Below are 26502 nucleotides of genomic sequence, written 5' to 3'. Positions count from 1 at the left end.
TGAAACCCCGCCTCTACTAAAAATACAAAAATTAGCTGGGTGTGGTGGCAGGCACCTGTAATCCCAGCTACTCGGGAGGCTGAGGCAGAGAATTGCTTGAACCCAGGAGGCAGAGGTTGCAGTGCGCTGAGATCATACACTCCAGCCTAGGCAACAAGAGCAAAACTCCATCTCAAAAAAAAAAAAAAAAAAAAAAAAGGAAGAAAGAAACATGAAGGCTTCCTAATTGCATTACAAGTTACATTATGGTTTCAAGAAATTAATAGTCAACTTTTTTTTAATTACCTTTTTCAACCACTACATTTTTTTAAGTTTTACAAATATAACACTCTTATTTTAACACATTATGGCTGGGCACAGTGGCTCAGTGAGCCTGTAATCCCAGCACTTTGGGAGGCCAAAGCAGGTGGATCACCTGAGGTTGGGAGTTCGAGACCAGCCTGGCCAACATGGTGCAATCCTGTCTTTACTAAAAATACAAAATTAGCCAGGCATGGTAGTGCATGCCTGTAATCCCAGCTACTCGGGAGGCAGAGGCAGGAGAATCGCTTGAACCCGAGAGGCGGAGGTTGCAGTGAGTCAAGATCACATCATTGTACTCCAGCCTGGACAATAAGGGCGAAACTCCATCTCAAAAAAACAAATAAAAAAAAATTATTTATGAGTTTCTAATAATTTAAGGCTTAAATTAAAGCCATTATAAATAGTATGAAGAGTTGAGTGCTCTGTATAAGACAATCTTCGCAAAAGACTACTGGTTCTCTCGCAAACCATTTGTTTACTAACATGACAACAGTCACATGAGAAAGGCAAATAAAATCAAACCCACAAACTTCCCCACCTCCCCTTATCAAAGACACACACCTGAATAGCGTGATCAGTGACACGTTAACTTGCATTGGGACATTTTAAATTACCTACTACAGAAGTAGTTTATTTCTCAACTGTAAATATACTGAATATTCGTGAGAATTCATTGTTCTGAGTTTGCTTTAAAACGTTTCTATAATTTACAAAACACCACACAGTAAAAATGTTGATAGAAAATATACAAATATAAAATTACAGAGCACAAGGACAGAATTTTGGTACAAAGAGTCAAGACTAATTTAGCAAATGGCAAGACTTTAAATGTATTTATTCTTCATTCCTCATGAATTTGGATCACTAAGTTTTTATCCTACAATAATATAATTTTGACTTAAGTGAAAAAAACTAAATTATGCTAGTTTAGAAACCTATAAAAATTTGGCTGGGCGTGGTGGCTCACACCTTTAATCCCAGCACTTTGGGAGGCCAAGGTGGGTGGATTACCTGAGGTCAGGAGTTCAAGACCAGCCTGACCAACATGGTGAAACCCCGTCTCTACTAAAAAAAAATACAAAAATTAGCTCAGCATGGTGGCAGATGCCTGTAATCCCAGCTACTTGGGTGGCTAAGGCAGGAGAATCACTTGGACCCAGGAGGCGGAGGTTGCAGTGAGGAGAGATTGCGCCATTGCACTCCAGCCTGGGCAACAGAGCAAGACTCCATCTCAAAAAAAAAAAAGAAAAAGGAAAAAAAAGAAACCTATGAAGATTTACAATTGTCACCCTCGTAAATTATTCTAGTAAATCCTATCCACTGTTTCCAATTCAGAACTTCCTCTAGCTTTTTGTAGTTCTAATCTACTATAACCTCATATTTTCTACCCTCGAGAAGTTTGGGGTCTGTGTTTCTCCACCCTTACGTTTGACATAGCTATCTGTGGGTGTGGAAGGTAAGCTGACTTACTCATCTACGTATACAAGGATCTAGCACTGTTCCTTTTACAAAGCATGTGCTAAGAGATCAGAGAACATTTTAGTCTTACATTTTTAATCAGGCCTCTTTCATTGTGAGATACAGCTACAGAAAATTTGTGCCATCCTTGATTAACATTTTTGGCCAAAATATTAGGGGGAAAAAATGATGACAGCACGTCATGTTAAAAGGATACAGGAGCCGGCCGGGCTTGGTGGCTCACGCCTGTAATCCCAGCACTTTTGGAGGCTGAGGCGGGCAGATCACGAGGTCAGGAGATCGAGACCATCCTGGCTAACATGGTGAAACCCTGTCTCTACTAAAAATACAAAAAATTAGACGGGTGTGGTGGCACGCACCTGTAGTCCCAGCTACGCGGGAGGCTGAGGCAGGAGAATCGCTTGAACCTGGGAGGTGGAGGTTGCAGTGAGAAGAGATGGCGCTACTGCACTCCAGCCCCGGCAGCAGAGCGAGACTGTCTCAAAAAAAAAAAAAAAAAGGCCGGGCGCGGTGGCTCACGCCTGTAATCCCAGCACTTTGGGAGGCCAAGGCGGGAGGATCACGAGGTCAGGAGATCGAGACCATCTTGGCTAACACGGTGAAACCCCGTCTCTACTAAAAATACAAAAAAATTAGCGGGGCGTGGTTGCAGGCGCCTGTAGTCCCAGCTACTCGGGAGGCTGAGGCAGGAGAATAGCCTGAACCCGGGAGGCGGAGCTTGCAGTGAGCTGAGATCCTGCCACTCCACTCCAGCCTGGGCGACAAAGCGAGACGCCTTCTCAAAAAAAAAAAAAAAAAAAAAAAAAAAAAATGGCCAAGCCAGAACAATTTGAGGCACAAAATAAATTAAGTACATATTAGATTATAACTGACAAAATAAATACTCATGAATTCATAGCAGTATAAATGATTATAAATGGGAGGGAAGAGATAAGTCAATAACACATGCTGAAGAAATGAGAAAAACAGAAAATGACCAGTAGCACTACATTAATAATTGCTGCAATGCTGGGTGTGGTGGCTCACACCTGTAATTCCCACCTACTTGTAAGGCTGAGGTAGAAGGATCACATGAGGCCAGAAGTTCAAGACCAGCCTGAGCAACATAGCAAAACCCCCATCTCTAAAAATATTTTTTTTAATTAGCTGGTGTGGTGGTCTATGCCTGTAGTCCCAGCTACTTGAGAGGCTGAGGCAGAAGGATCACTTGAGCCCAGGAGTTTGAGGCTGCAGTGAGCTATGAACTCACTACTGCATTCCAACTTGGGCAACAGAGTGAGATCCTGTCTCTTAAAAAAAAATTTAAGGAAAAAAGAAAAAGAAAAAATAATTGCTGCAAGGAAGATTTACTGGATAAATGCTAAATTAATGGATAAAACTAAGGAGAAACAGGATATCTGCATGACCTCACCAAAGTATATCCCTCAAAATATTGGCCAGGCATGGTGGCTCACACCTGTAATCCTAGCGCTTTGGGAGGCCAACGCGGGTGGATTGCCTGAGCTCAGGAGCACGAGACCAGCCTGGGCAACATGGTGAAACTGCTTCTCTACTAAAATACAAAAAATTAGCCAGGCGTGGTGGCACATGCCTGTAGTTTCAGTTACTTGGGAGACTGAGGCAGGACAGTCACTTGAACCCGGGAGGTGGAGGCTGCACTGAGCCAAGATCACGCCATTGCACTCCAGCCTAGGCGACAGAGCGAGACACCATCTCAAAAAAAAAAAAATACATCAGACAAATACAAACTGACAGACAACTGACGGACATTCTATAAAATACCTATCAGCACTCTTCAAACTTGTCAAGATAATGAAAAAGAAGGAAAGACTGAGAAACTGTCACAGATTGAAGGTGGCTAACATGGCCTACAACTAAATACAATATGGTATACTGAATTAGATCCTAGAACAGAAAAAGAACATTAGTGAAAAAATTAGAGAAACCAGATTAAGTCTATAGTTAACACTGTACCAATGTTTATTTCTTAATTTGGACAAATGTACCATGTATGTAAGATGTTACTATTAGGAAAAGCGGAAAGAAGGGTATACAAGAACTCCACATTGATTTCACAATTTCAGTAAATCTAAATTTAGTTCAAAATAAAAAGGGTTTTAGAAAAGGTTTTTACAAAGGTTAAAAAATTATGAGGAGGCCGGGCGAGGCTCAAGCCTATAATCCCAGCACTTTGGGAGGCCCAGGCAGGTGGATCACCTGAGGTCAGGAGTTTGAGACCAGCCTGGCCAACATGGTGAAACCCTGCCTCTACTAAAAATACAAAATTAGCCGGGCGTGGTGGCACGCACCTGTAGTCTCAGCTACTCAGGAGGCTGAGGCAGGAGAATAGCTTGAACCTGGGAGGTAGAGGTTGCAGTAAGCTGATATCGCACCACTGCACTTTAGCCTGGGCAACAGAACGAGACTCCATCTCAAAAAACAAAACAAAACAAAACGAAAAATGACAAACAATCACTTCAAAAATGCTAGCTCATGATTTTTTTTTTTTTTTTTTTTTTTGAGACAGAGTCTTGCTCTGTTGCCTAGGCTGGAGTGCAATGGCATTATCTCAGCTCACTGCAACCTCCACCTCCCCCGGGTTCAAGTGATTCACCTGCCTCAGCCTCCCGAGTAGCTGGGATTACAGGTGTGTGCCACCATGCCCAGCTAATTTTTGTATTTTAGTAGAGATGGGGTTTCACCATGTTGGCCTGGCTGGTCTCAAACTCCTGACCTCAAATGATCCACCTGCCTCAGCCTCCCAAAGTGTTGGGATTATAGGCATAAGCCACCGCGCCCAGCCACTTATGATATTTTTAAACAATATGAGAGACATTTCATGTTTTCTCAAGTTAAATCTAATCACAAATTGGGCTGGGTTTGTAAAATAAAGCTGCTTTTGAGGTACAAGTATTTCTATTAGTGAAAAATTCTGGTGAACTGCTTGAATTTTATAATACTACGAGCAGATATTTTATTTTAATTTAAAAAGTTCACTCTATGAGAAAGCTAAAAACAGTTAAGGTAAGAATGGCATAGATTAAGCCTGGACAGAAAGGAGTAGGCTGAGAGAAATTAACAGTAGGCTTTAACAACTGGATGGTGGGCATGAAATACAGCAACAAGAGAAAAATTATTTTTGCTATCAGTTTTTCCTATAAGTCAACTTTTGGACTACTTTCGCAATATTGGAGGTTCCAACAATAAAACAAAAGCAATAAGGTACAGTAAGGACGAGTTTTATTCTACTCAGTTTGCATGAAGTTAAATGACTGATGACAGGGCCAGGCACGGCAGCTTGTGCCTATTAATTCCAGCACTTTGGGAGGCTGAGGCTGGAGGATCATTTGAGCCCAAGAGTTCCAGACCAGCCTGGGCAACATAGAGAGAAGCCCCATCTCTTAAAAAAAATTAAGGAAAAAATGATCAATGACAGGATATGTGGATTTTTGCTAACATTAGAATTGTCTTTTGCTTAACAGATGGGGAAAAATTGAACTATACATTCAATTACAAATCAGCAAGAGGGCCCACCCCAGAACCCTTGTTTCAAATTTCAGTTTAGAGTTCAATTTCCATTATTTGTTTGCGTGCAAAAATGGCATCGGTACATATATGTACATTTATGATCTGAACATAGTCTTGATGTCCGCTGATGTATGTACCTACACCATTTTTGTATGCAAGCACTACCATTTTCTATGCCTTTAAAAAAAGCCTGGTGCAGTGGTGCACACCTGTAGTCCCAGCTACTTAGAAGGCTGAGGCAGGAGGGTAACTTGAGCCCAGGAGTTCAAGGTTGCAGTGAGCTAGGAACAGAACCATTGCACTCACTCTAGCCTAGGCAACAAGAGTGAGACCCCCATCTCTAAATAAATAAAATAAAAAATATAAAAATTAAAAGTCACTACTGTGAAAGCATGGAGCAATATTCTTTAAATAAAAAGTTAGAAAAACAGATTTTCAGTTCAAAATTCTATTTAGGTAAAATTCTTTTCTTGCCTAAAGTACAAAGTAGACGATGAATCAGCTTGTTTCTGAATCTAAAATGCTACTGGAAATTCTAAAACCTCCAAAATAACACTGTTATGTGAAAGGAATATAGAATTTTTTTTAAGTATAACCTCATTTTTGTTTTTTAAAAAATCTTTTGAGGGGCTGGGCATGGCTAGCTCATCTCAGCACTCTGAGAGGCTGGAGCAGGAAGTCTAAACTGTAGGATTATAATGGATTGATGGTTTCTTCTTTATACCTTTTTAAACAACCTGCAGTAAGCTTGTATGACTTTTATAACCAGAAATAAAAAATGTTATTTGAAAGGAGGAGAAAAGCGTTTTATTCAATGACTTAACACCCTTACAAATATGTTCAGCATATGTCAGCACAGCACACCTATCATAACACAAATTACTTCTAAGTAGGTAGAGTAGGTCAGGTTGTAAACAGACAGCAATGGCATACTCCCAATACAGCCACAAGTATATGAAGTTAAATTTTGGGTTAAATGAGAATATACTGTTTTCTTCTTTCATGAAATAAAATTCAGATTCTCAGACAAGGTTCACATGTCAATGAACACTTTACAAAAGAAAGCTGATTGACATTAACCCAACTTTCAACATTCCACCCTTTGGAAACATGCTAACATGTTTCCAAAAATCTAACAGCAGAGAACTATAGTGTATAATTGTATTTGTACAAACAGAAATACAAATACAAATTTATAAAAACAAATATAAATTTTATAATATCAGCTGTAAGTACCTTAGAAAAGGCCTATTTATAAAGTTCAATGGAAACTAAATTCATTCTCTTTCATCTAGAATGGATTCATTTGCATGACAGGAATTCTTATGGTTTAAATGTATCCTCCAAAGTTCCTGTGTTAGATACTTAATCCCCAATACAACAGTTTAAGGATGCAGAGCCTAATGAGAGGTGATTAGGTCACAAGGGCTCTGCCCTCATGAATGGATTAATGCATTCTCTCAAAAGTGGGTTAGCTATCTCTGGAGTCACTCTATTATAAAAGTGAGTTCAAGCCCCTTCTTGCTCTCTGTCTTGACATACCCACTTGCCTTTCCACCTTCCACCATATGATAACACAGCACAAAGGGCAGAACCATGCTCTTGAAGTTCCCAGCCTCCAGAACCACAGGCCAAATAAACTTCTACTGTTTATAAATTACCCAGTCTGTGCTATTCTGTTATAGCAGCAGAAAACAGACTAAGACAGGAATGTTATTTTACCTTCTTCTAAATGTCTTATTTGAAAATAGCATAAAACTAAGCTCACATATCAAATTTAAAACAAAATCCTGATACACTGGCCAAATAAAGCTTAAGGGAAAATTATCAAGACTACTAAACTACATACTATTTTAATAACCTTTAGGGGGTGAAACAATAAAAACTTCAGCTGCAATGATCATGATTGACATAAATTTTTCTTCTTCAGTCACTTTAAGTACGCTCCACAGAACACAATTCAAAACCAACCTTCAGGTTGAAACACTTACTCCTTGCTGGAGACAAGAGGTAAGAACTTTTAGTTAGTTCATATGCTTCTGTACTGTGAATTTTACAGTGAGCACATATTACTCTTATAATTTAAAAAAAATTAAACAAACCTTCAGCTGTGGACAAAGCAGCCTGTCAGTCAATATAAATGATCAATATGACCAATTACCAGAAATCTGAGAGGGCAATGGTCTTTTCTCCAAATTTAAAGAAATAGTCAAGCAATTAAAAAAAAATGCTTCCATTCAGATGAACCATCTTAAAAAAAATTGTTCCCATAATCAACCACTAAAATTACATGTTTTTCTTTGGTATTTAGAGACAATAGATTAATTTTCCAGGTTCCAATATAGTTCTGTTTAGAACAGTATTCTAAAAATTCAAAGCTGGCCAGGTGCAGTGGCTCATGCCTGTAATCCCAGCATTTTGGGAGGCCAAGGTGGGTGGATCACTTGAGGCCAAGAGTTCAAAACCAGCCTGGCCAACAAGGTAAAACCCTATCTCTACTAAAAATACAAAAATTAGTTGGGCGTGGTGGTGGGCACCTCCAGTCCCAGCTACTAAGGAGGCTGAGGCAGGAAGAATTGCTTGAACCTGTGAGGCAGAGGTTGCAGTGAGCTGATATCACGCCACTGCATTCCAGCCTGGGCAACAGAGTGAGACTCCATCTCAAAAAAATAAATAAATAAAATAAAATAAAAATAAAAATTCAAAGCTGAAATGCTGAAAGAAATTTTGGTAGTACCAAAGGAAGCAGCAAGTGACACAAGATGACAAAAGGGTAGACAGTCTTTAATCTGCATACAAGTATTTGCTGAAAAACACACCAAGAAGGGGGTGTCAATGTTCTCTACCTCCTTACCTCTCAAAGCCTGCATGGGTTTGGACCTGGAAGACCCGTACTTGAATTCAGGCTCTACTGCATACCAGCCATAGGATCTTGGTGCAAGTTATTCACTTACCACCATGAGCCTCAATTTCCTCATCTATAAGGTTCAATTAGCACCCACTACCACCCAATTAGGCTTCTTGTCAGGATTATAAATCACGTTTCTGAAACATCTAGCACATACTGTCTGGCACATACAGAAGCACAGTAAGTGGCCATTGTTATTTCTCCTTCCTCCCAGCAAAACCATGAGGTAACAATACAAATTTCAGAGGTTCAGACAAAAACTTTGAAACTATTTATCCAAGGCTTCTGTTCAGATTATCGGTGACAAAGGAACACAGGAGTTTACATATATAATCTAAAGTTAAAGTTTAAAAATTGCCAACTAATAGTTATAAGTACTATGATCATACAAGTCACAACTCCCAAAGCCTAGCAATGCATAAAACAGTAACATGCTCTGCAGCAAGTGTGCCCTCTACAGCAAGAGAAGGCAGCCCTCTGCTTCATTTGCTTTTCATAGAAAGACATCCATGACCTCTAAGGCTCCAAGTTTAAATATATAACAAGACAGAAAAACTGAGAATGGATACAATTAATTTCAACCCAAGATGTGAAGGGTAAAGTTAAAAGCCCATTTATAAATAATACATACCTCACAAACCCTTCTTAAATCCTTCCCCCACCCCCACCCACCACCACCACAGAGACAGGGTCTTGCTATGTCACCCAGGCTGAAGTGCAGTGGTGCACTCACAGTTCACGGCAGCCTCCAACTTCTGGGCTCAAGCAACCCTCTTGCCTCAGCCTCTCGAGTAGCTGGGACCACAAGCACACCAACCACACCTGGCTATTTTTTATTTTTAGTTTTTTAGAGACAGGGTCTTCATATGCTGTCCAGGTCTCAAACTCCTGGCCTCAGGCAATCCTCCCACCTCAGCCTCAGTGGTTGGGACTACAGGTGCACACTACCATGCCCAGCTAATTTTTTAATTTTTTGTAGAAAGGGGACCTTACTAGGTTGCTCAGGCTGATTTGAATTCCTGGCCTTAAGCAATCCTCCTGCCTCAGCCTCCCAAAGTGCTGGGATTACAGGCATGAGCCACCACATCAGGCCTCCAACCATGAATTCTTAAAGTAACTGACCACAAAATGTTAGTGCCTAATTACTTGACTAAAATTTTAAATTCTTTTTTTTTTTTTTTTTTTTTTGTGAGGTAGGCTCTCACTCTGTCACCTAAGCTAGAGTGCAGTGATGCAATATGGGCTCAATGCAACCTCCACCTCCCAGGCTCAAACGATCCTCCCACTTCAGCCTCCTGAGTAGCTGGGACCACAGGCGCGTGCCACCACGTCCAGCTAGTTTTTTTTTTTTTTTTTTTTTTTGGTAGAGATGAGGTTTTACCATGTTGCCCAGGTTGGTCTCAAACTCCTGAGCTCAAGTGATTTACCCACCTCAGCCTCCGAAAGTGCTGAGATTACAGGAGTGAGCCACCACAACCAGCCTAAAATGTTAAATTCTTAGAAGTAAGCACATGTAGTAAAGCAGAAACAGCCTATTTGTTGTACTGGGACATCCAAGCCTTTGAGTTAAAATTCCAATTCAGTTGCTTACTTTGAATGCCCTTGGGCAAGTCATTTAACTCCTCTCTGCCTCTGTTTCCTTGTTTGTAAAACTAGGGCATTTTCTTCACGGGATTATTGTGGCAGTTAAGGGAAATAATGTACACACACAAACTTTCTGGCTGGTGGGAACTCAGTGCTGCTGACCCCACTCAGACAAGCATCAAGTGTTCTGGAGTCCTTCTGGGAGCTCTGTTCCTCTCCAGTTGAATCAACATAACTAAAACTTTCTGTTAACAGAAATTATAGGCCCCTTCCCCAAATCTTTTGCACTATTTTGCCATGCTATTCCGTAAACATATTACAATATTTAACTTGTATTAACTGTTATATTGATTATGCTTGTTTGAACATGAGTCATTTTCTTAATTTGTAAGCAGAATCCATGTTTTGTAATTTAAAATAAACAACAAAAATTTTAAAAAACAGAAAAAAAAACTCAACTCTTAATATACTCTGATGATAGAGAAGGGCTATTTTCCTTTTTTGTTTTTTTTTGTTTTTTTTTTTTTTTTGAGACAGAGTTTTGCTCTGTCGCGCAGGCTGAAGTGCAGTAGCACAATCTCGGCTCACTGCAACCTCTGCCTCCCGGGTTCAAGCAGTTCTCCTGCCTCAGCCTCCCAAGTAGCTGGGACTACAGGCACATGCTGCCACACCCAGCTGATTTTTTGTATTTTAGTAGAGACAGGGTTTCACTGTGTTGCCCAGGCTGGTCTTGAACTCCTGAGCTCAGGCAATCCGCCCACCTCAGCCTCCCAAAGTGCTAGGACTACAGGCGTCAGCACCCGCACCCGGCCGAAAGGGCTATTTTCTTTACCAAGCCTTCCTCCAAGGTAAAATTCTCCATGTGTGTACCTATGTATATATGTATATACAACCACAAGGAAGATTTGGGTTTTTTAATAAAAAGTTTTTAATGTAGAAAAGGCCAGGTACAGTGGCTCATGCCTGTAATCCCAGCACGTTGGGAGGTCAAAGAGTGAGGATCGCTTGAGCTCAGGAGTTCAAAACCAGCCTGATCAACATGTGAAACCCAGTCTCTACAGAAAAAAAGAAAAAAGAAAAAAATACAAAAACTGCCAGGCATGGGTGTGTGTCTATATTCCTAATTACTCCAGAGGCTGAGATGGGAGGATCACCAGAGCCTGGGAAGTCCAGGCTGCAGTAAGCCATGATCTCACCACTGTACTCCAGCCTGGGTGACAGAGTGAGACCCTGTCTCAAAAATAAAAAGTTCTTGAGGCCTGGTGTGGTGGCTCACACCTGTAATCCCAGCACTTTGGGAGGCCAAGGCAGGCAGATCACCTGAGGTCAGGAGTTCGAGACCAGCGTGGTCAACATGGTGAAACCCAGTCTCTACTAAAAATACACAAAATTAGCCGGGCATGGTGGTGGGTGCTTGTAATCCCAGCTACTCAGGAGGCTGAGGCAGGACAATCGCTTGAACCTGGGAGGCAGAGGTTGCAATGACCCGAAATCGAGCCACCACACTCCAGCCTGGGCGACAGAGCTAGACTCTGTCTCAAAAAAAAAAAAAAACAAACAAACAAACAAACAAAAACCCTATCAGAATGAATCAAATCATACATAAACTAGCACCCAGAACCTGACCAAATACAAAGAAAAGTGTGATTCACTGCTTAAATTAAATTAGAACACTTGTGTTAGTAGAGAATAAGCTCAGCCTGGCGCAGTGGCTCACAGCTGTAATCCCAGCACTTTGGGAGGCTAAGGTAGGAGGACTGCTTGAGCCAAGGAGCCAGAGACAAGCCTGGGTAACATGGGGAGATCCTGTCTCTACAAAAAAAAAAAATTAATTAATTAATTAAAAAATAAAAATAAAAAAGAGTAAGTTAGCTCAGCTCAAAAAAGCCTGGTGAAGATGCCTAATTTGGAGTTCAGATTTCACTAGCTTTAGTAAGTAATAAATCCAACTGCTCTTCATCAGGCAGATGCTAACCACCAATCTACACATAAAGCACTACATAATTATCCACATTATATATTTCACAAAATTGTTTCAAATGGCCTTTTATAAATTTAGCTATTTGACTATTTTTATAAATTTCATCTAACCCACTTTAAGACTAACATCTTAAACTCCACATTTTAAAACTCAAATTAGGCCGGGAACAGTGGCTCACACCTGTAATCCCTCCACTTTTCGAGGCCGAGGCGGGAGGATCACAAGATCAGGAGTTTGAGACCAGCCTGGCCAATAAGGTGAAACTCCGTCTTTACTATAAATACAAAAATTAGCTGGGCGTGGTGGCGCAGCCTGTAATCCCAGCAACTTCAGAGGCTGAGGCAGGAGAATCACTTGAACCTGGGAGGTGGAGGTTGCAGTGAGCCAAGATCGCACCACTACACTCCAGCCTGGGGGACAAAGCGACACCTTCTCTCAAAAAAAAAAAAAAAAAAAAAAAAAAAACAAAACAAAACAAAAAAAAAAACTCAAATGAGTTTGGGATACCAGATTTAAAGCTAAGCTTTGTCACTCTCAGATTTTCACATTTTAATATTGATAATGATAGTTAACATTCTCTTTTCTGTTTTCAATCTCCTAAATCAAGTATTCTTAATCTGAGGTTCATGAACAGCCTTGGTGTGAACTGCCTATAACTTTATGCAAAATGTTATGAGTATATAGACACAAAGGGAGCAGATGCATCAAATGTAACGTGAGTATGGCTACACGACCATAAATGGGTTAAATGTAACAGTCCCAAATCAAGATACTAGAAAATATCTATAAGCAGAGTAGAAAGGACAAAGAGTAATTCCACTTAAGTACTATTATTATACAAAGGAAATACATTCAGAGAAATTAAATCCATCATTGTTCTTGGAAAACATGAATTACATAATTCACTGAGTTTCACTGTTGAAGATCACTAGTTTGAGGTGCAGACTGTACAAAATGCCCTATGTAAAGACCATAGATGGCCAAGTGAGGTGGGTCACACCTGTAATCCCAACACTTTGAGAGGCTCAGGTGGGAGGATCACTTGAGCCCAGGTGTTCGAGACCAGCATAGGCAACATAGCGACATCTCATCTCTTAAAAAAAAATTAGCCAGGCATGGTGCCAGCTACTCAGGAGGCTGAGACAGGAGGATCACTAGAGTACAGGAGGTTGAGACTGCAGTGAGCCATGACTGTGCTACCACCACTCCAGCCTGGGAGACAGAGCTAGATCATGTCTCGAAAAAAAAACCATAGCCACGTGGCTGGCACCGAGTAAGTGCTAAATAGCACCTAGTATTATTAAAAAGTGATGTTTCCAAAAGAATGGTCCCTCTTGTGAATAAAGCCATGCATATTTAACACTACTTGTCCTAATTAGGAAATCTACAAGCATAGAACACAGTAAACTTAACTGGAACCTATCACAACCTTGGATTTAATAAAGCAGTGTAGGGTGTTCCAGCCAACTGAGCCAACCTGTCACAGAAATACCAAGGAAGACTTTATTTCCTACTTCTTCTGTACCCTATTTCTCACATGTTTCAGTCAGCCAACAAACTAACACTTAGTTCTCTGGCTCCTCAGAACCATTTTTCCCCTGAATATCATTCCACCATTACCCTATTAATAATCTGCAGCACTCCCAGGGTGGTTCCAAAGAAAGGCCAAGACCTAAATTTTCTTCCCTAAATTACATTCCAGACATCAAAGCAGTAATCTCAGCCCCACCTTCTATAGGGAAACAAAGGAATAGTCTAATTGCTCCCCTCTCCCTCTAAAGCGGGGGCCGGGGGGGAGTCTGGGCATTTTGCCTAATTCTCAAAGGAAAATTCCAAAATGCAGTGGCGACAAAGTGGTAAAAAGCTGATAAGCAGCCAAACATAGTGGCTCGCGCCTGTAATCCTAGCACTTTGGGAGACCAAGGCAGGCAGATCACCTGAGGTCAGGAGTTGGAGACCAGCCTGGCCAACATGGTGAAACCTCATCTCTACTAATATAAAAATTAGCTGGCCGTGGTGGTGGATGCCTGTAGTCCCGGTTACTCAGGAGGCTGAGGCAGAAGAAATGCTGGAACCCGGGAGACAGAGGTTGCAGTAAGCCAAGATTGTGCCACTGCACTCCAGCCTGGGTGACAGAGCAAGACTCTATCTCAAAAAAAAAAAAAAGCTGGTAAGCTGCACATTTAAAATACCTCATGCACTGGCACACTACACCCATTTTCAGTTTTTCTTCATCTTAAGACACTCAGCCAAGCGTGGGGCTCATGCCTATAATCCCAGCACTTTGGGAAGCTGAGGCAGGTGGATCTCTTGAGACCAGGAATTTGAGACTAGCCTGGGGCAACATATTGAAATCCCATCCCTACAAAAAATACAAAAAAAAAAAAAATTAGCCAGGTGTGGTGGCACGCGCTTGTATTCTCAGCTACTCAGGAGGCTGAGGTGGGAGGATCACTGAAACACAGCTAGGAGTTGGAGGCTATAGTAAGTTATGATTGCATCACTGCACTGTAGCCTGCGTGACAGAGTAAGACCCTATATCTCAAAAAACAGACACTCAAAGTTGATTAGCAAATTTTTTTTAAATCTCAAAACCTTAAAAAGCATCTTATTTTACCCTAAACATGTTCATATATTAGGAAAGTATATAGCTTGCCACAAAAGAAAGCTATTCTGGCCAGACGTGGTGGCTCACGCCTGTAATCTCAACACTTTGAGAGGCCGAGGCAGGTGGATCACAAGGTCAGGAGATCATCCTGGCTAACACAGTGAAACCCCATCTCTACTAAAAAATACAAAAATTTAGCTGGGCCTGGCGGCGGGCACCTGTAGTCCCAGCTAATCGGGAGGCTGACGCAGGAGAATGGTGTGAACCCAGGAGGCAGAGCTTGTAGTGAGCCCAGATCGCACCACTGCACTCCAGCCTGGGCAACAGAACAAGACTCTGTCTCAGAAAAAAAAAAAAAAAAAAAAAGAAAGCTCTTCTTTACTATCCAAAATAAAACTTAACTATTGAAACTACAAACAGTGAAACCATCACATAGGTATAGTCAAAACTACCCAGGAGAGAAAACACACACACATACACAACACACAGCCAACAGATTGCTATGGAAGGTGAATATAGCAGGATGTTAGCACATATGTAAATTTTTTTTTTTTTTTTTTTTGAGATGGAGTCTCGCTCTGTCGCCCAGGCTGGAGTGCAGTGGCGCGATCTCGGCTCACTGCAAGCTCCGCCTCCCGGGTTCAAGTGATTCTCCTGCCTCAGCCTCCCAAGTAGCTGGGACTATAGGCGCCTGCCACCACGCCCAGCTAATTTTTTGTATTTTTAGTAGAGATGGGGTTTCACCGTGTTAGCCAGGATGGTCTCGATCTCCTGACCTCGTGATTCGCCCCCTTGGCCCCCCAAAGTGCTGGGATTACAGGGCACATACACAAATTATTAAGATTGCTTCCAGAATTAAAAAGACCAAGATATCTGAGAAATAAAATTACTCAGAAAGCAAAATTCCCTTTAAAAGCCAAGTAGAAGCCAGGCGCGTGGCTCACGCCAGTAATCCCAGCACTTTGGCTGAGATGGGTGGATCACGAGGTCAGGAGTTTGAGACCAGCCTGGCCAACATAGTGAAACCCTGTCTCTACTAAAACTACAAAAATTAGCCGGGTGTGGTGGCACACACTTGTACTCCCAGCTACTTGAGAGGCTGAGGCAGAAGAATCACTTAAACCTGGAAGGCGGAGGTTGCAGTGAGCCGAGATCGCGCCAACGCACTCCAGTGACAAAGCGAGACTCTGTCTCAAAAAGAAAAAAAAAGAAGCCAAGTAGAGAACTGGCAAGGGAAGATTTGATTTTGAAGCACTTCCATCTTTAAGACAACGTTAAAAAAAAAAAAACTAAACTAAAATATTTGATGGTTAAAAACGGTCTAACATCCCTCATTTTAACTTAATTTGATTAAAGGGGGAAATTTTTATTTTTTATTTTTTTGAGACAGAATCTCACTCTGTCACCCAGGCTGGAGTGCAGTGGCCAATCTTGGCTCACGGCAACCTCTTTTTCCCAGATTCAAGCGATTCTCTTGTCTCAGCCTCCTGAGTAGCTTGGGACTACAAGCGCACACCACCACGCCTACCTAATTTGGTGTTTTTAGTAGAGGCAGGGTTTCGCCACATTGGCCAGGCTGGTCTAGAACTGACCTCAAGTGATCTGCCTGCCTTGGCCTCCCAAAGTGCTATTAGAGGCATGAGACACCTCGCCCAGCCAAAAGCGGGAAATTTTTTAATGCAAAATTTCAGGCTGGACATGGTGGCCCACCCAGTGCTTTGGAAGGATCGCTTGAGGCCAGGAGTTTGAGACCAGCCTGCACAACACAGGAGGCACAGTCGCTACAAAAAAATTTTTAATGTGAAATTTCAGTTGTTATCTTCATTTTATTTTACTTTATTTTGAGACAGAGTCTTGCTCTGTCGCCCAGGCTGGAGTGCAGTGGCGCAATCTCAGCTCACTGCAATGCCCACCACCAGGGTTCAAGAGATTCTCCCGCCTCAGCTTCCCAAGCAGCTGGGACTACATGCAGGCACGACCACACCCAATTAATTTTTCTATGCTTAGTAGAGACAGGGTTTTGCCATGTTGGCCAGGCTGGTCTCAAACTCCTGACCTCAGGTGATCTACCGCCTGGGCCTCCCAAAGTGCTGTGATTATAGGCATGAGCCACTGTGCCAGGCCTCAGTTCTTATCTTTAAATGATCCTACAAGATCATCTCATCATCTCATTCACACAAAATTCTCAATATATATTTTTTAAAGGTTTTATACAACTACTGAATACTTAAATTACCGGAAGAATTACAGATGGTGATATTCTACAGACATTTAAAAAATCATATTCTGGACAATGAGAATACTAGTTATCTTTCTTCTTTAAACTTTTCTGAGTTTTTCAAACCACCACCAAAAGTCACAAAGACAACCTGCTTTCACTTTCAAACACGTAAGTTTTGTTAAAAATTATTTGAAACACAATGCAAGCAAAAAAAAAAAAAAAAAGGTCAAATGTTTCTTGAGTATAACATGAAAGAAGAGCAAAGTCTGAAAGACTGATAACATTTTCAGAGATTCTGGAGCCATGATATACTTAAGGGGATGGGGGCTAAAAATAAGGTAATTACTTTAAACTTTTTCTGCATTAAAGAATTATAGTTGATCTAAGTAGACTACTATATTTCTTCCTACTATAGTTAGCTGGTATACTGAAGACAGGTAGACATGCTTTATACTTAACACATTCCTTAAAGATGAACCAATCAAAATTATTTTCTTGACACTAAAAAAATCCACTAGAAGCCAGTGGATTATGAAAAATGTTATGAGAATAATCACGAGAATAATGTTAAGTATTTCTTTCTTTCTTTTTTTTTTTTTTTTTTTGAGGAGTCTCACTCTGTCCCCCAGGCTGGAGTGCAGTGACATGATCTGGACTCACTGCAGCCTCCGCCTCCCAGGTTCAAGTGATTCTTCTGCCTCAGGTTCCTGAGTAGCTGGAATTACAGGCATGCACCACCACACCCGGCTAATTTTTGTATTTTTAGTAGAGGCAGTGTCTCACCATGTTGGCCAGGCTGGTCATGACCTCAAATGATCGGCCCACCTCGGCCTCCCAAAGTGCTGAGATTACAGGCGTGAGCCACTGGGCCTGGCCATGTTAAGCATTTCTTAATGTGCTGAAATAATCACTGCCTGCTTCAAAACGTAGCTCAAAAAAAATCCACATTTTTCTTCAGATCCTCAAAAAAAAAGCTTTAACCCTTTCTATCTACTTTTTTAACTGTTCAGTCAGATTACACTTTCAATTGCCTTTTTTTTTTTTTTTTTTTTTTTTTGAGACGAGTCTTGCTCTGTTGCCCAGGCTGGAGTGCAATGGTGTGATCTCGGCTCACTGCAACCTCCACCTCCGAGGTTCAAGAGATTGTCCTGCCTCAGCCTCCCGAGTAGCTGGGATTACAGGCGCCAGCCACCACACCCAGATAATTTTCTGTATTAGTAGAGATAGGGTTTTGCCATATTGGCCAGGCTGGTCTTGAACTCCTGACCTCAGGTGATCCACCTGCTTCAGCCTGATCAACATTAGAGATGGCTGGGTACTCTATACAAAAATTAGCTGGTTATGGTGGCAAATGCCTGTAATCCCAGCTACTCGGGAGACCAAGGCAGGAAAATCGCTTGAACCCAGGAGGCAGAGATTGCAGTGAGCCAAGATCGCACCACTGCACTCCAGCCTGGGTGACAGAGTGAGACTCCATCTCGAAAAAAAGAAAAAGAAAAGAAAACAAAAACAAAAACAAAAACACAAACAGCCAGGCGCAGTGGCTCACACCTGTAATCCCAACACTTTGGGAGGCCAAGGCCTGGGCGACAGAGCAAGATTCTGTCTCAAAAAAAAAACAAAACAAACAAAAAAAGTAATACAGCTACCAACTCTTATGTAAACCAATATAAATCTAAAAATTCTGTTGCTTCAGAATCTTTTTTGTCAAGATCCCATTTTCACTACCAAATTTAGCAGAACCCATAACACAGATTATAAATTTCTAAAAGAAACAATATAAATTGGTAATGATAAACCAAAGTAACTTAAGGAACATCTGGAGTACATTTGTAAACATTAGCTAATATACCATTGTTAGTTATTAAGATAACATACTGGAAGCAGGAAAAGCATCCACCCATTAAAGTTTTAATTGAAGAGAAAGCAAAAGACTTTGGAGTTTGGAACAAGATGTTAAAAACGAATGAGCTTGTATTTGCGTGATAAAACACTAAAGAACTTTTCTTTCTTTATTTTCCAAATTTTCTCTAATTACTTTTATAAAGATAACAAGCTTCATTAAAACAAAAAGAAACTGCTTAAGTCAGACTGCTAAAAATCTGATTGCTCACTGCCCTTGTGACCTCCCCTAATAAAATATCCCTCACTTCCTCTCACCCTAAGTAATTTTCACTAACACTTTTGCAAAGGTTTTCTCAAATTTCTGTATTATTTTACTAAACAGTCTAGAATACAAATATAGTAGGCCAGATACCCATGTATTTGATCCCAGAAAAAATATAAAAACTGTTTCTGGGTTTGATCCCTTTGAGGTCATTAGTCTTCAAAAGAAAGGATGATTTGACACCGTATTTACTTATTAATTACTGTCCTTGTCATTTATGAGCCATTCCTCCTTCTTCTCCCCCTTGAAAATTCCTCGTCACTCCCTCTGTTTCTCCAAATCTAATTGCTGATAATTCCCTTTCAGGTCTCTCTTCTATAAAGTCTTCCAAAACCCAGATAGCCAATCACAACCCACCATCCCCCTGAAATCTTGTTGCTCTCATCCATGCCACACATCTGGAATTTGCTATATCGACTGGTATTTGACATGTATAAAATCTATTTCTGCCGGGCGCGGTGGCTCATGCCTGTAATCCCAACACTTTGGGAAGCTGAGGCGGGCAGATCACTTCGGGAGTTTGAGACCAGCCTGACCAACATGGAGAAACCCCGTCTCTACTAAAAATACAAAATTAGCCGGGAGTGGTGGCACATGCCTGTAATCCCAACTTCTCGGGAACCTGAGGCAGGAGAATCACTTGAACCCAGGAGGCGGATGTGGCGGTGAGACGAGATTTGCGCCATTGCACTCCAGCCTGGGCAACAAGATTGAAACTCCGTCTCAAAACAATAAATAATTTTTTTTTTTTTTTTTTTGAGACGGAGTCTTGCTCTGTCGCCCAGGCTGGAGTGCAGTGGCCCGATCTTGGTTCACTGCAAGCTCCACCTCCCGGGATCACGCCATTCTCCTGCCTCAGCCTCTCGAGTAGCTGGGACTACAGGTGTCCACCACCACGCCCGGCTAATTTTTTTGCATTTTTAGTAGAGACGGGGTTTCACCGTGTTACCGAGGATGGTCTCGATCTCCTGACCTCGGGATCCGCCCGCCTCGGCCTCCCAAAGTGCTGGGATTACTGAGGTGAGCCACCGCGCCTGGCCTATATCTAAACTTCTTAAACGCAAGGATTATATTCCTAAATCCTGGTACTAATAGAATGCCTTTCATGAAAATGATGCATACCACCTGAAGAATGCTCACACAGTTTTTCAAATTCTTTTATATACATTTGAATTTCACCACTACCCTGACAGGAATAATGACTCCAATTATCCTATTTTACAAAAGGGAAAAAAAATTCAGAGGCTGAGTAACTTGTCAAAGTTCTCAACTAATCTTGAAGATTTATTTACACTAATAAACATATATATAGCAAATTCAGAAAATTTCCTTAACAGTAGAGGTCTATAAACCTCGATAAAGCAGTAAATCCATGTTCTTTATTGTTACCAAGAAAACTACTAAATTAAGAACCTCAAGTTCACCTCCGTTCAACTGTGCAAAACCAACTTTGTCCTTGGAGCCCTTGAAAAAAAATTTTTTTTAAACTGTCAACACAGCAAATGTCACTACAAGAACACTATCCTCAACTTCTAAAGCATGAAATTCTAATAAAATACTATGGTTTCTGTTTAGTGCAAAAGATTTCAGCTTCAAGCCACACTATTACAAAACTTGTAAGCATTTTGCAAGAGCCATGTGACACACATATGACAGTCAGCTAAACTGGTGGGTGGACCTTTTAGGGGAAAATATCTAGCAGTAATTGACCAAACCAGCAAATAAACTCAACTTTTACAACAAATACTGATTTTCCCCCATCCCTCAAAGGCCTTTGACACTGAAAAGGAATACCAATTCGGTCTCTTCCAATTATTCATTACTTTACATGCATGTAAACTGTAGAGGAAATTTTTAAAGGGCCATTGAGGAGAACCCAACAAACTCTACCCAAGGGAAGTGAACACCAGTTCCCAGGAAAGGTGCCAGGTGTGTCACATCTGCTGTGGTGACTTCTTGAGTAAGCAAGAAAAAGAAATGCATTAACTTTTCATGACACGTCATGGAACCTCATTCCCTATCTGCAAGCATCCAAGCAGGTAATCCAAAACCTACATACAGATCTATCATAGGTCCCGTTCGTTTCTCTTTCAACTTGACAGCAAGCTTCCTTTAATCTGCGAGTATCAAAAAGACATTTCTTGGCTTTAGTTTTTTTTTTTTCCCCTTGACCCACAGAAGACAAAATGACTTAGGTGTCCTCTTTAAAAAAAAACAAAAACAAAATTCTCACAAATGCCCAGGTTTTTATAGGAGGGCAATGGACCCGGCGAGCTCTTAAAGAACTCCTCCAAGACACAACTCAAAAAGAGAACTAATAAATGTTCAGTTGCTTCTCACCATCTACTCATTCCCCTCAATCCCACGCAGTCCCGAAAAACATCCATATTACCTGAAACCTGGCGGGGAGGATGGAAGGAGAGAGAGCCAACAAGCTCAGGATTTACAAGTAAAGCTGGTTTCTACCCCGAGGATCCTGACAGCTCCGCAGAGTGCGGGCGCAGGGTCTGACAGTGCCCTCTAGAAGGGCTCTCCCACCCCATCCCCTCCCCTTAGAAACAAGTCCTCCTTCAAAAGTCACTGCCTCTGAGAGAAGATACCCCTTCACACCGCCCCAGGCCCCTCGGCAGGCTTCCTCAGCACCCGCCCCGCAGTCAGGCCCTCTAACCTGACCCGGTCCAGGCCCGGGCGGCTCACCCCTCCGGCCCGACCCCTCCCCCGCGCGGCCGCCCCTCCGCGTCAGACAATGGGGCCCGACTCCCGGCCGCCAGCCTCTCCTGACCCATCACCCTCGCCTCACCCCAGCCGATGCCCCGACTTCTGCCCCAACCCTCCTCGACCCCTTTAAGATCCCCCAAGCTGGCCCACGGACCCAGCCGACCGGTGCTCTCCTGAACTCACTATTCGGGATTCATGCTGGACATGTCACTGCAGCTGCCGCCGCCGCCACCGCCGCCCTTGCTGCCGCAGCCGCCGCCCTGACTCTCCGCGCCACGGGTAATCGAAAGAAAGGAATGAGATAGGCTGTTCCGGGAGAGCAAACGTCTTCCCCTACTCCGTCCCCTAGAACACAATCAGCAGCCGCCGCCACTCAGCTATCGCTTCCACCCAAAATGGCCGCCGGCGAACCAGGAAATAGGGAAGCCTTAGACCGAGGGGCCTTTACACGGCCCAGAGGGCGGCCGTACCGCCTGGCATGCCGGGAAAGGGAGTCGCGAGCGCGGCTACGCGAGCTGAGGACAGACAGTGCGACGCAAGGCCAGGACTCAGCTTCCCGCCAAGCGCCGCGCCTCTGGGGCATGCGTACCTGAAGGGTTGTCGCCCGCCCCATTCCCCACTCCCTCACCTCCCCACCCTCGGCCCCTCCCTGCTCCCCTCCCCTCTGACTCGCTGGCTAGGACTTCGCTCGGACTCCCCCTGGCGGATTGGCTAAGGCCGAGCTGCCCTAGTGATGTCATCAGTGAGACGTGGCAGCCGGGCGAGTCAGCGCCCCACGGGGGAGGGGGCGGAGAGGGGCGGAGAGGGGCGGAGGATGGTGCCGGCGGCCGACGGAGGCTGGGGGTCGGGGGAGGCAAGGGACCGGAGGGAGTGGTCAAACCGGAGGGACTGCCGGGGGTGCGGGGGCGGGGAGGGGGCCGGGGTACAAGCGTGTCGGCTCCTGCCTCCGGTGCGGCTTTTGCTGACCTGACCAGCTTGAGGCTTGCGCCACCCTGGTGGCGCTGGTTGGGGGCTGGTAGGAGGACGTCCGCTCTAAGAACAGAAGGGACGTCAAGGGGCTCCCTGGACGGCACGGAGCGGTTCTTCTCGTCACTCACCCATCCCCACCTGGGTTCGGTCATCGTCCATTGTTGGCCCCGCGCACTACCATTTTCTTCTTAGATTTCTTCCCATTCTTACTGTGCCCCGCTCTTAACTCGTCAGCCTGGCTATTGCAGTAGTCTCCAAATGGACTCTACCTCTCTCTCTCTTCTCTGCCCCAGCCCATTTGCACACACAGTCGGATGTATCTTTCTGAGACAGCACCTGCATCGTGACCCCACAACCTTCAATGGCTCCACATCCCATGGATGGGAGGAACACAGCCCAGAGCCAGCCTAAAATCCAATTCCTACCTTCGTCCCGGCCTTCAGGTTGAATTGTAATGTATTATCTTTTAGTTGCTACTAACCCTGAGCCATTCCGCAAGACTGGAAAATAATAAGCAATAAAAATATGCAATTCATCACTATATAGTGCCTACAATTTCTGGGAGTAATATTAACTCATTTTTAAAAAACCTATGGCCTTAACAGCTCTCTTTAATCAGCTCAGGAATTTAAATCTCCGCTAAACTTTAACACATTATCTTGAGTTATTTAATTACAAAGGGCATAGTGTAATACATTGTCCAAAGTTTATCTTCCAACTTCTAAGAACTAAGAAAATTGTCTCCTGAGACTTACTGCAGAATCACTTTAAATTCCTACAACGCCAAAATATAGAAAGAAGGCACTTATTTCTACCCATACACTAATTACACCCCTTAGCCCTCAAATTCTGCCATGGGCCTTAGTTGATGAACTTACCAAAAGTTACCGGAGTTTCTTCACATGTTGGTTTCTGAAATGAACACGGTCACCACCCCAGGAATACCCTGAATGGTTCAGTAATAGGCACCAAAAAGTGTTTGTTACCCTGGACTCTAAAGCCCATTAAAAAAAAAAAAAAGCTTATTTTGATTTCAAATAAAAACTCAGAAAACTGGCCAGGCTCGGTGGCTCATGCCTGTAACCTCAGGAATTTGAGAGGCCAAAACGGACAGATCACGAGGTCAGGAATTCAAGACCAGCCTGGCCAACATGGTGAAACACTGTCTCTACTAAAAATACAAAAATTAGCCAGGCATAGTGGCACGTGCCTGTAATCCCAGCTACTCGGGAGGCTGAGGCAGGAAAATTGCTTGAACCCGGGAGGCAGAGGCTACAGTGGGCCGAGAGGCCACTGCACTCCAGCCTGGGCGACAGAGCAAGATTCTGTCTTGAGGGGAGAAAAAAATCTCAGAAAACTGTGACCTGAGTCACTAGTAAAGGCACACACACACACACACACACCCAAAAAACCCTCAGAAAACTGTCCAGAACTCGTCCTCAGCCAAAAATACAATCTGTCCTCCCCTGGGAAGTATACTCCCAAACTTCCTTTAATTAACTATTTTCTTTCCCAACAAAGAATTACCTCCTGCCGGGCGCAGTGGCTCACTCCTGTAATCCCAACACTTTGGGAGGCCAAGGCGGGCAGATTACGAGGTCAAGAGATCGAGACCATCCTGGCCAACATGGTGAAACCCCGTCTCTGTTAAAAATACAAAAATTAGCTGGGCGTGGTGGCGCGTGGCACGTGAGATTACAGAATCTCAGCTACTCGGGAGGCTGAGACAGGAGAATGGCTTGAACCAGGGAGTCAGAGGTTGTAGTGAGCCAAGATTGCGCCACTGCACTCCAGCCTGGCAACAGAGCGAGACTCAGTCTCAACAACAACAACCACCAAAAAAAAAAAATTACCTCCTAGTAGCTTTTAATCTAAGTGACAGGATAGTTGTAAGTATTGAATAAACAGAATGTAAAGCATATAGTACAATGGCTTTGGGACCCTTGGTAAATGTTAATTACTTTTCTCTGCAGGAGAGCAAAAAAATGACTTCCCTCCACCCTGCTAGGTTCCTTGGCTGGTTTATGAACTAAATTAACCTAAGACAGATTAACAGGAGAAAATCATATTTGATTAAGTACATATGCATGGGAGTTCCTCAAAATAAGAGACTCCAAGAAGGGTCTGATGATTGAAGCATCCTGAGCTACAGAAAAGAATACGGCTTGGTGGCCGGGTGCAGTAGCTCACGCCTCTAATCCCAGCACTTTGGGAGGCCAAGGCGGGTGGATCACGAGGTCAGGACATCAAGATCATCCTGGCTAACACGGTGAAACCCAGTCTCTACTAAAAATGCAAAAACAAAATTACCTGGGCGTGGTGGCGGGTGCCTGTAGTCCCAGCTACTCGGGAGGCTGAGGCAGAAGAATGGCGTGAACCCGGAAGGCGGAGCTTGCAGTCAGCTGAGATGGCACCACTGCACTCCAGCCTGGGCTACAGAGCGAGAGTCCATCTCAAAAAAAAAAAAAAAGAATAGGGCTTGGTGCCGGGCGCGGTGACTTATGGCTTACGGCTGTGATCCCAGCTCTTTGAGAGGCCAAGGTGGGTGGATCACTAGAGGTCAAGAGTTCGAGACCAGCCTGGCCAACCTGGTGAAACCCTGTCTCTACTAAAAACACAAAAAATTGGGCGGGCACAGTGGCTCACGCCTGTAATCCCAGCACTTTGGGAGGCCAAGGTGGGTGGATCATTTGAGGAGTTCAAGACCAGCCTGACCAATATGGTGAAAACCCGTCTCTACTAAAAATACAAAAATCAGCTGGGCATGGTGGCACATACCTGTGATCCCAGCTGCTCGGGAGGCTGAGGCAGGAGAATCACTTGAACCTGGGAGGTGGAGATTGCAGTGAGCCGAGATTGTGCCACTGCACTCCAGCCTGGGCAACAGAGCGAGACTCAATCTCAAAAAAAAAAAAAAAATTGAAAAAATTAGCCAGGCATGGTGGCGGGTACCTGTAATCCCAGCTACTCAGGTAGCTGAGGCAGGAGAATATCTTCAACCCGGGAGGTAGAGGTTGCAGTAAACTGAGATCACACCACTGTACTCCAGCCTAGGTGACAGAGCAAGACTCCATCTCAAAAAAAAAAACAAAACTGGGGCTTGGGGCCTTGGGAGAGGTAATGATAAGCTACAGGAGGGCAAGAGGGGAAATGCATGGTAAAGAAAGATTGTCCTGCCATGCAGATAAAAAGTCTCTCAGGTAATAAAAGTTATCTTGAGGCAGCCCTCTCTCTGATATAGATACGTTACTAATGTAGATTTCCTTTATAGACATAAACTTATTTTACAAAAGGACAGCTTTTCAGAGCTACTCCTGTGTCTGCAGTTTCTTAGAATAACCAGCTCAAAATATGCCACCAAAGAAGAATATTTTAGGAGGGCATATTCTGGTCCCCCAGAGTGATATTTGAGGTGGTATGTCCTGGGCCCCAACATCTACTTCTCTCAGCTTCTCTGAAAGTCTTAAGTGTACCTGCTGTGTACCAAGGACAGAAAGCCTCATAGCTTAGCTACCATGTTGTAGAATATTATGCGAAGAGATCAGAGGCAGCTTAGCCTGGGAATGGTAGGTGGGTGTTTTCTACCCCCACTGAAATTTATGTGCAATTACATTAAGACTTCCTTTCCAAATTTAAAGTGGCTAAAAATTAAACTTTTTAAAAGTTTTGCTGACTCAAACTTTAATATATATATTTTTGTGTGTGTTTTGTTGTTGTTGTTGTTGTTTTGAGATGGAGTCTCACTCTGTCTCCCAGGCTGGAGTGCAGTGGCACGATCTCAGCTCACCGCAACCTCCCCTCTCCCGGGTTCAAGCTGTTCCCTGGCTTCAACCTCCCGAGTGGGTAGGATTACAGGTGCGCACCACCACATCCAGCTAATTTATTGTATTTTTAGTAGAGACCAGACGGGCTTTCACCATGTTGGCCAGGCTGGTCTTGAACACCTGATCTCAGGTGGTCAGCCCGTCTCAGCCTCCCAAAGTGCTGGGATTACAGGCGTGAGCTCCTGCGCCCAGCTCAAATTTTAATATATATT

General features: G+C 43.2%; 1 protein-coding gene and 1 long non-coding RNA gene across 4 annotated transcripts in view; one reads left to right on the top strand and one right to left on the bottom strand.

Moving 5' to 3' along the window:
* RAB1A (RAB1A, member RAS oncogene family) overlaps positions 1-22264 on the bottom strand; it is a 43603-nt gene extending 21339 nt beyond the window's left edge. Inside the window, exon 1 of one of the 3 annotated variants that reach the window (XM_019020981.3) lies at positions 21681-22264. In XM_019020981.3, coding sequence (XP_018876526.1) covers positions 21681-21703 — 23 coding nt within the window. In that variant the 5' untranslated portion in view covers positions 21704-22264. Of the gene's footprint in view, positions 1-20838; positions 21079-21680 lie in introns of those variants that run through there. The other 2 variants (XM_055378028.2, XM_055378027.2) reach the window with 2 other exon arrangements.
* LOC109025729 (uncharacterized) lies at positions 22072-23007 on the top strand. The gene is made up of 2 exons (XR_008676923.1): positions 22072-22239; positions 22760-23007. It is a non-coding gene; the product is annotated as an uncharacterized lncRNA (long non-coding RNA).
* Positions 23008-26502: the final 3495 nt, after the last annotated feature.

Source organism: Gorilla gorilla, chromosome 12, assembly GCF_029281585.2.
Source record: "Gorilla gorilla gorilla isolate KB3781 chromosome 12, NHGRI_mGorGor1-v2.1_pri, whole genome shotgun sequence".
In the NCBI taxonomy this organism is placed as follows: Eukaryota; Metazoa; Chordata; class Mammalia; order Primates; family Hominidae; genus Gorilla; species Gorilla gorilla.
The sequence above is the reverse complement of the archived record's forward strand: the minus strand, read 5'-3'. Positions and strand labels throughout refer to the sequence as shown.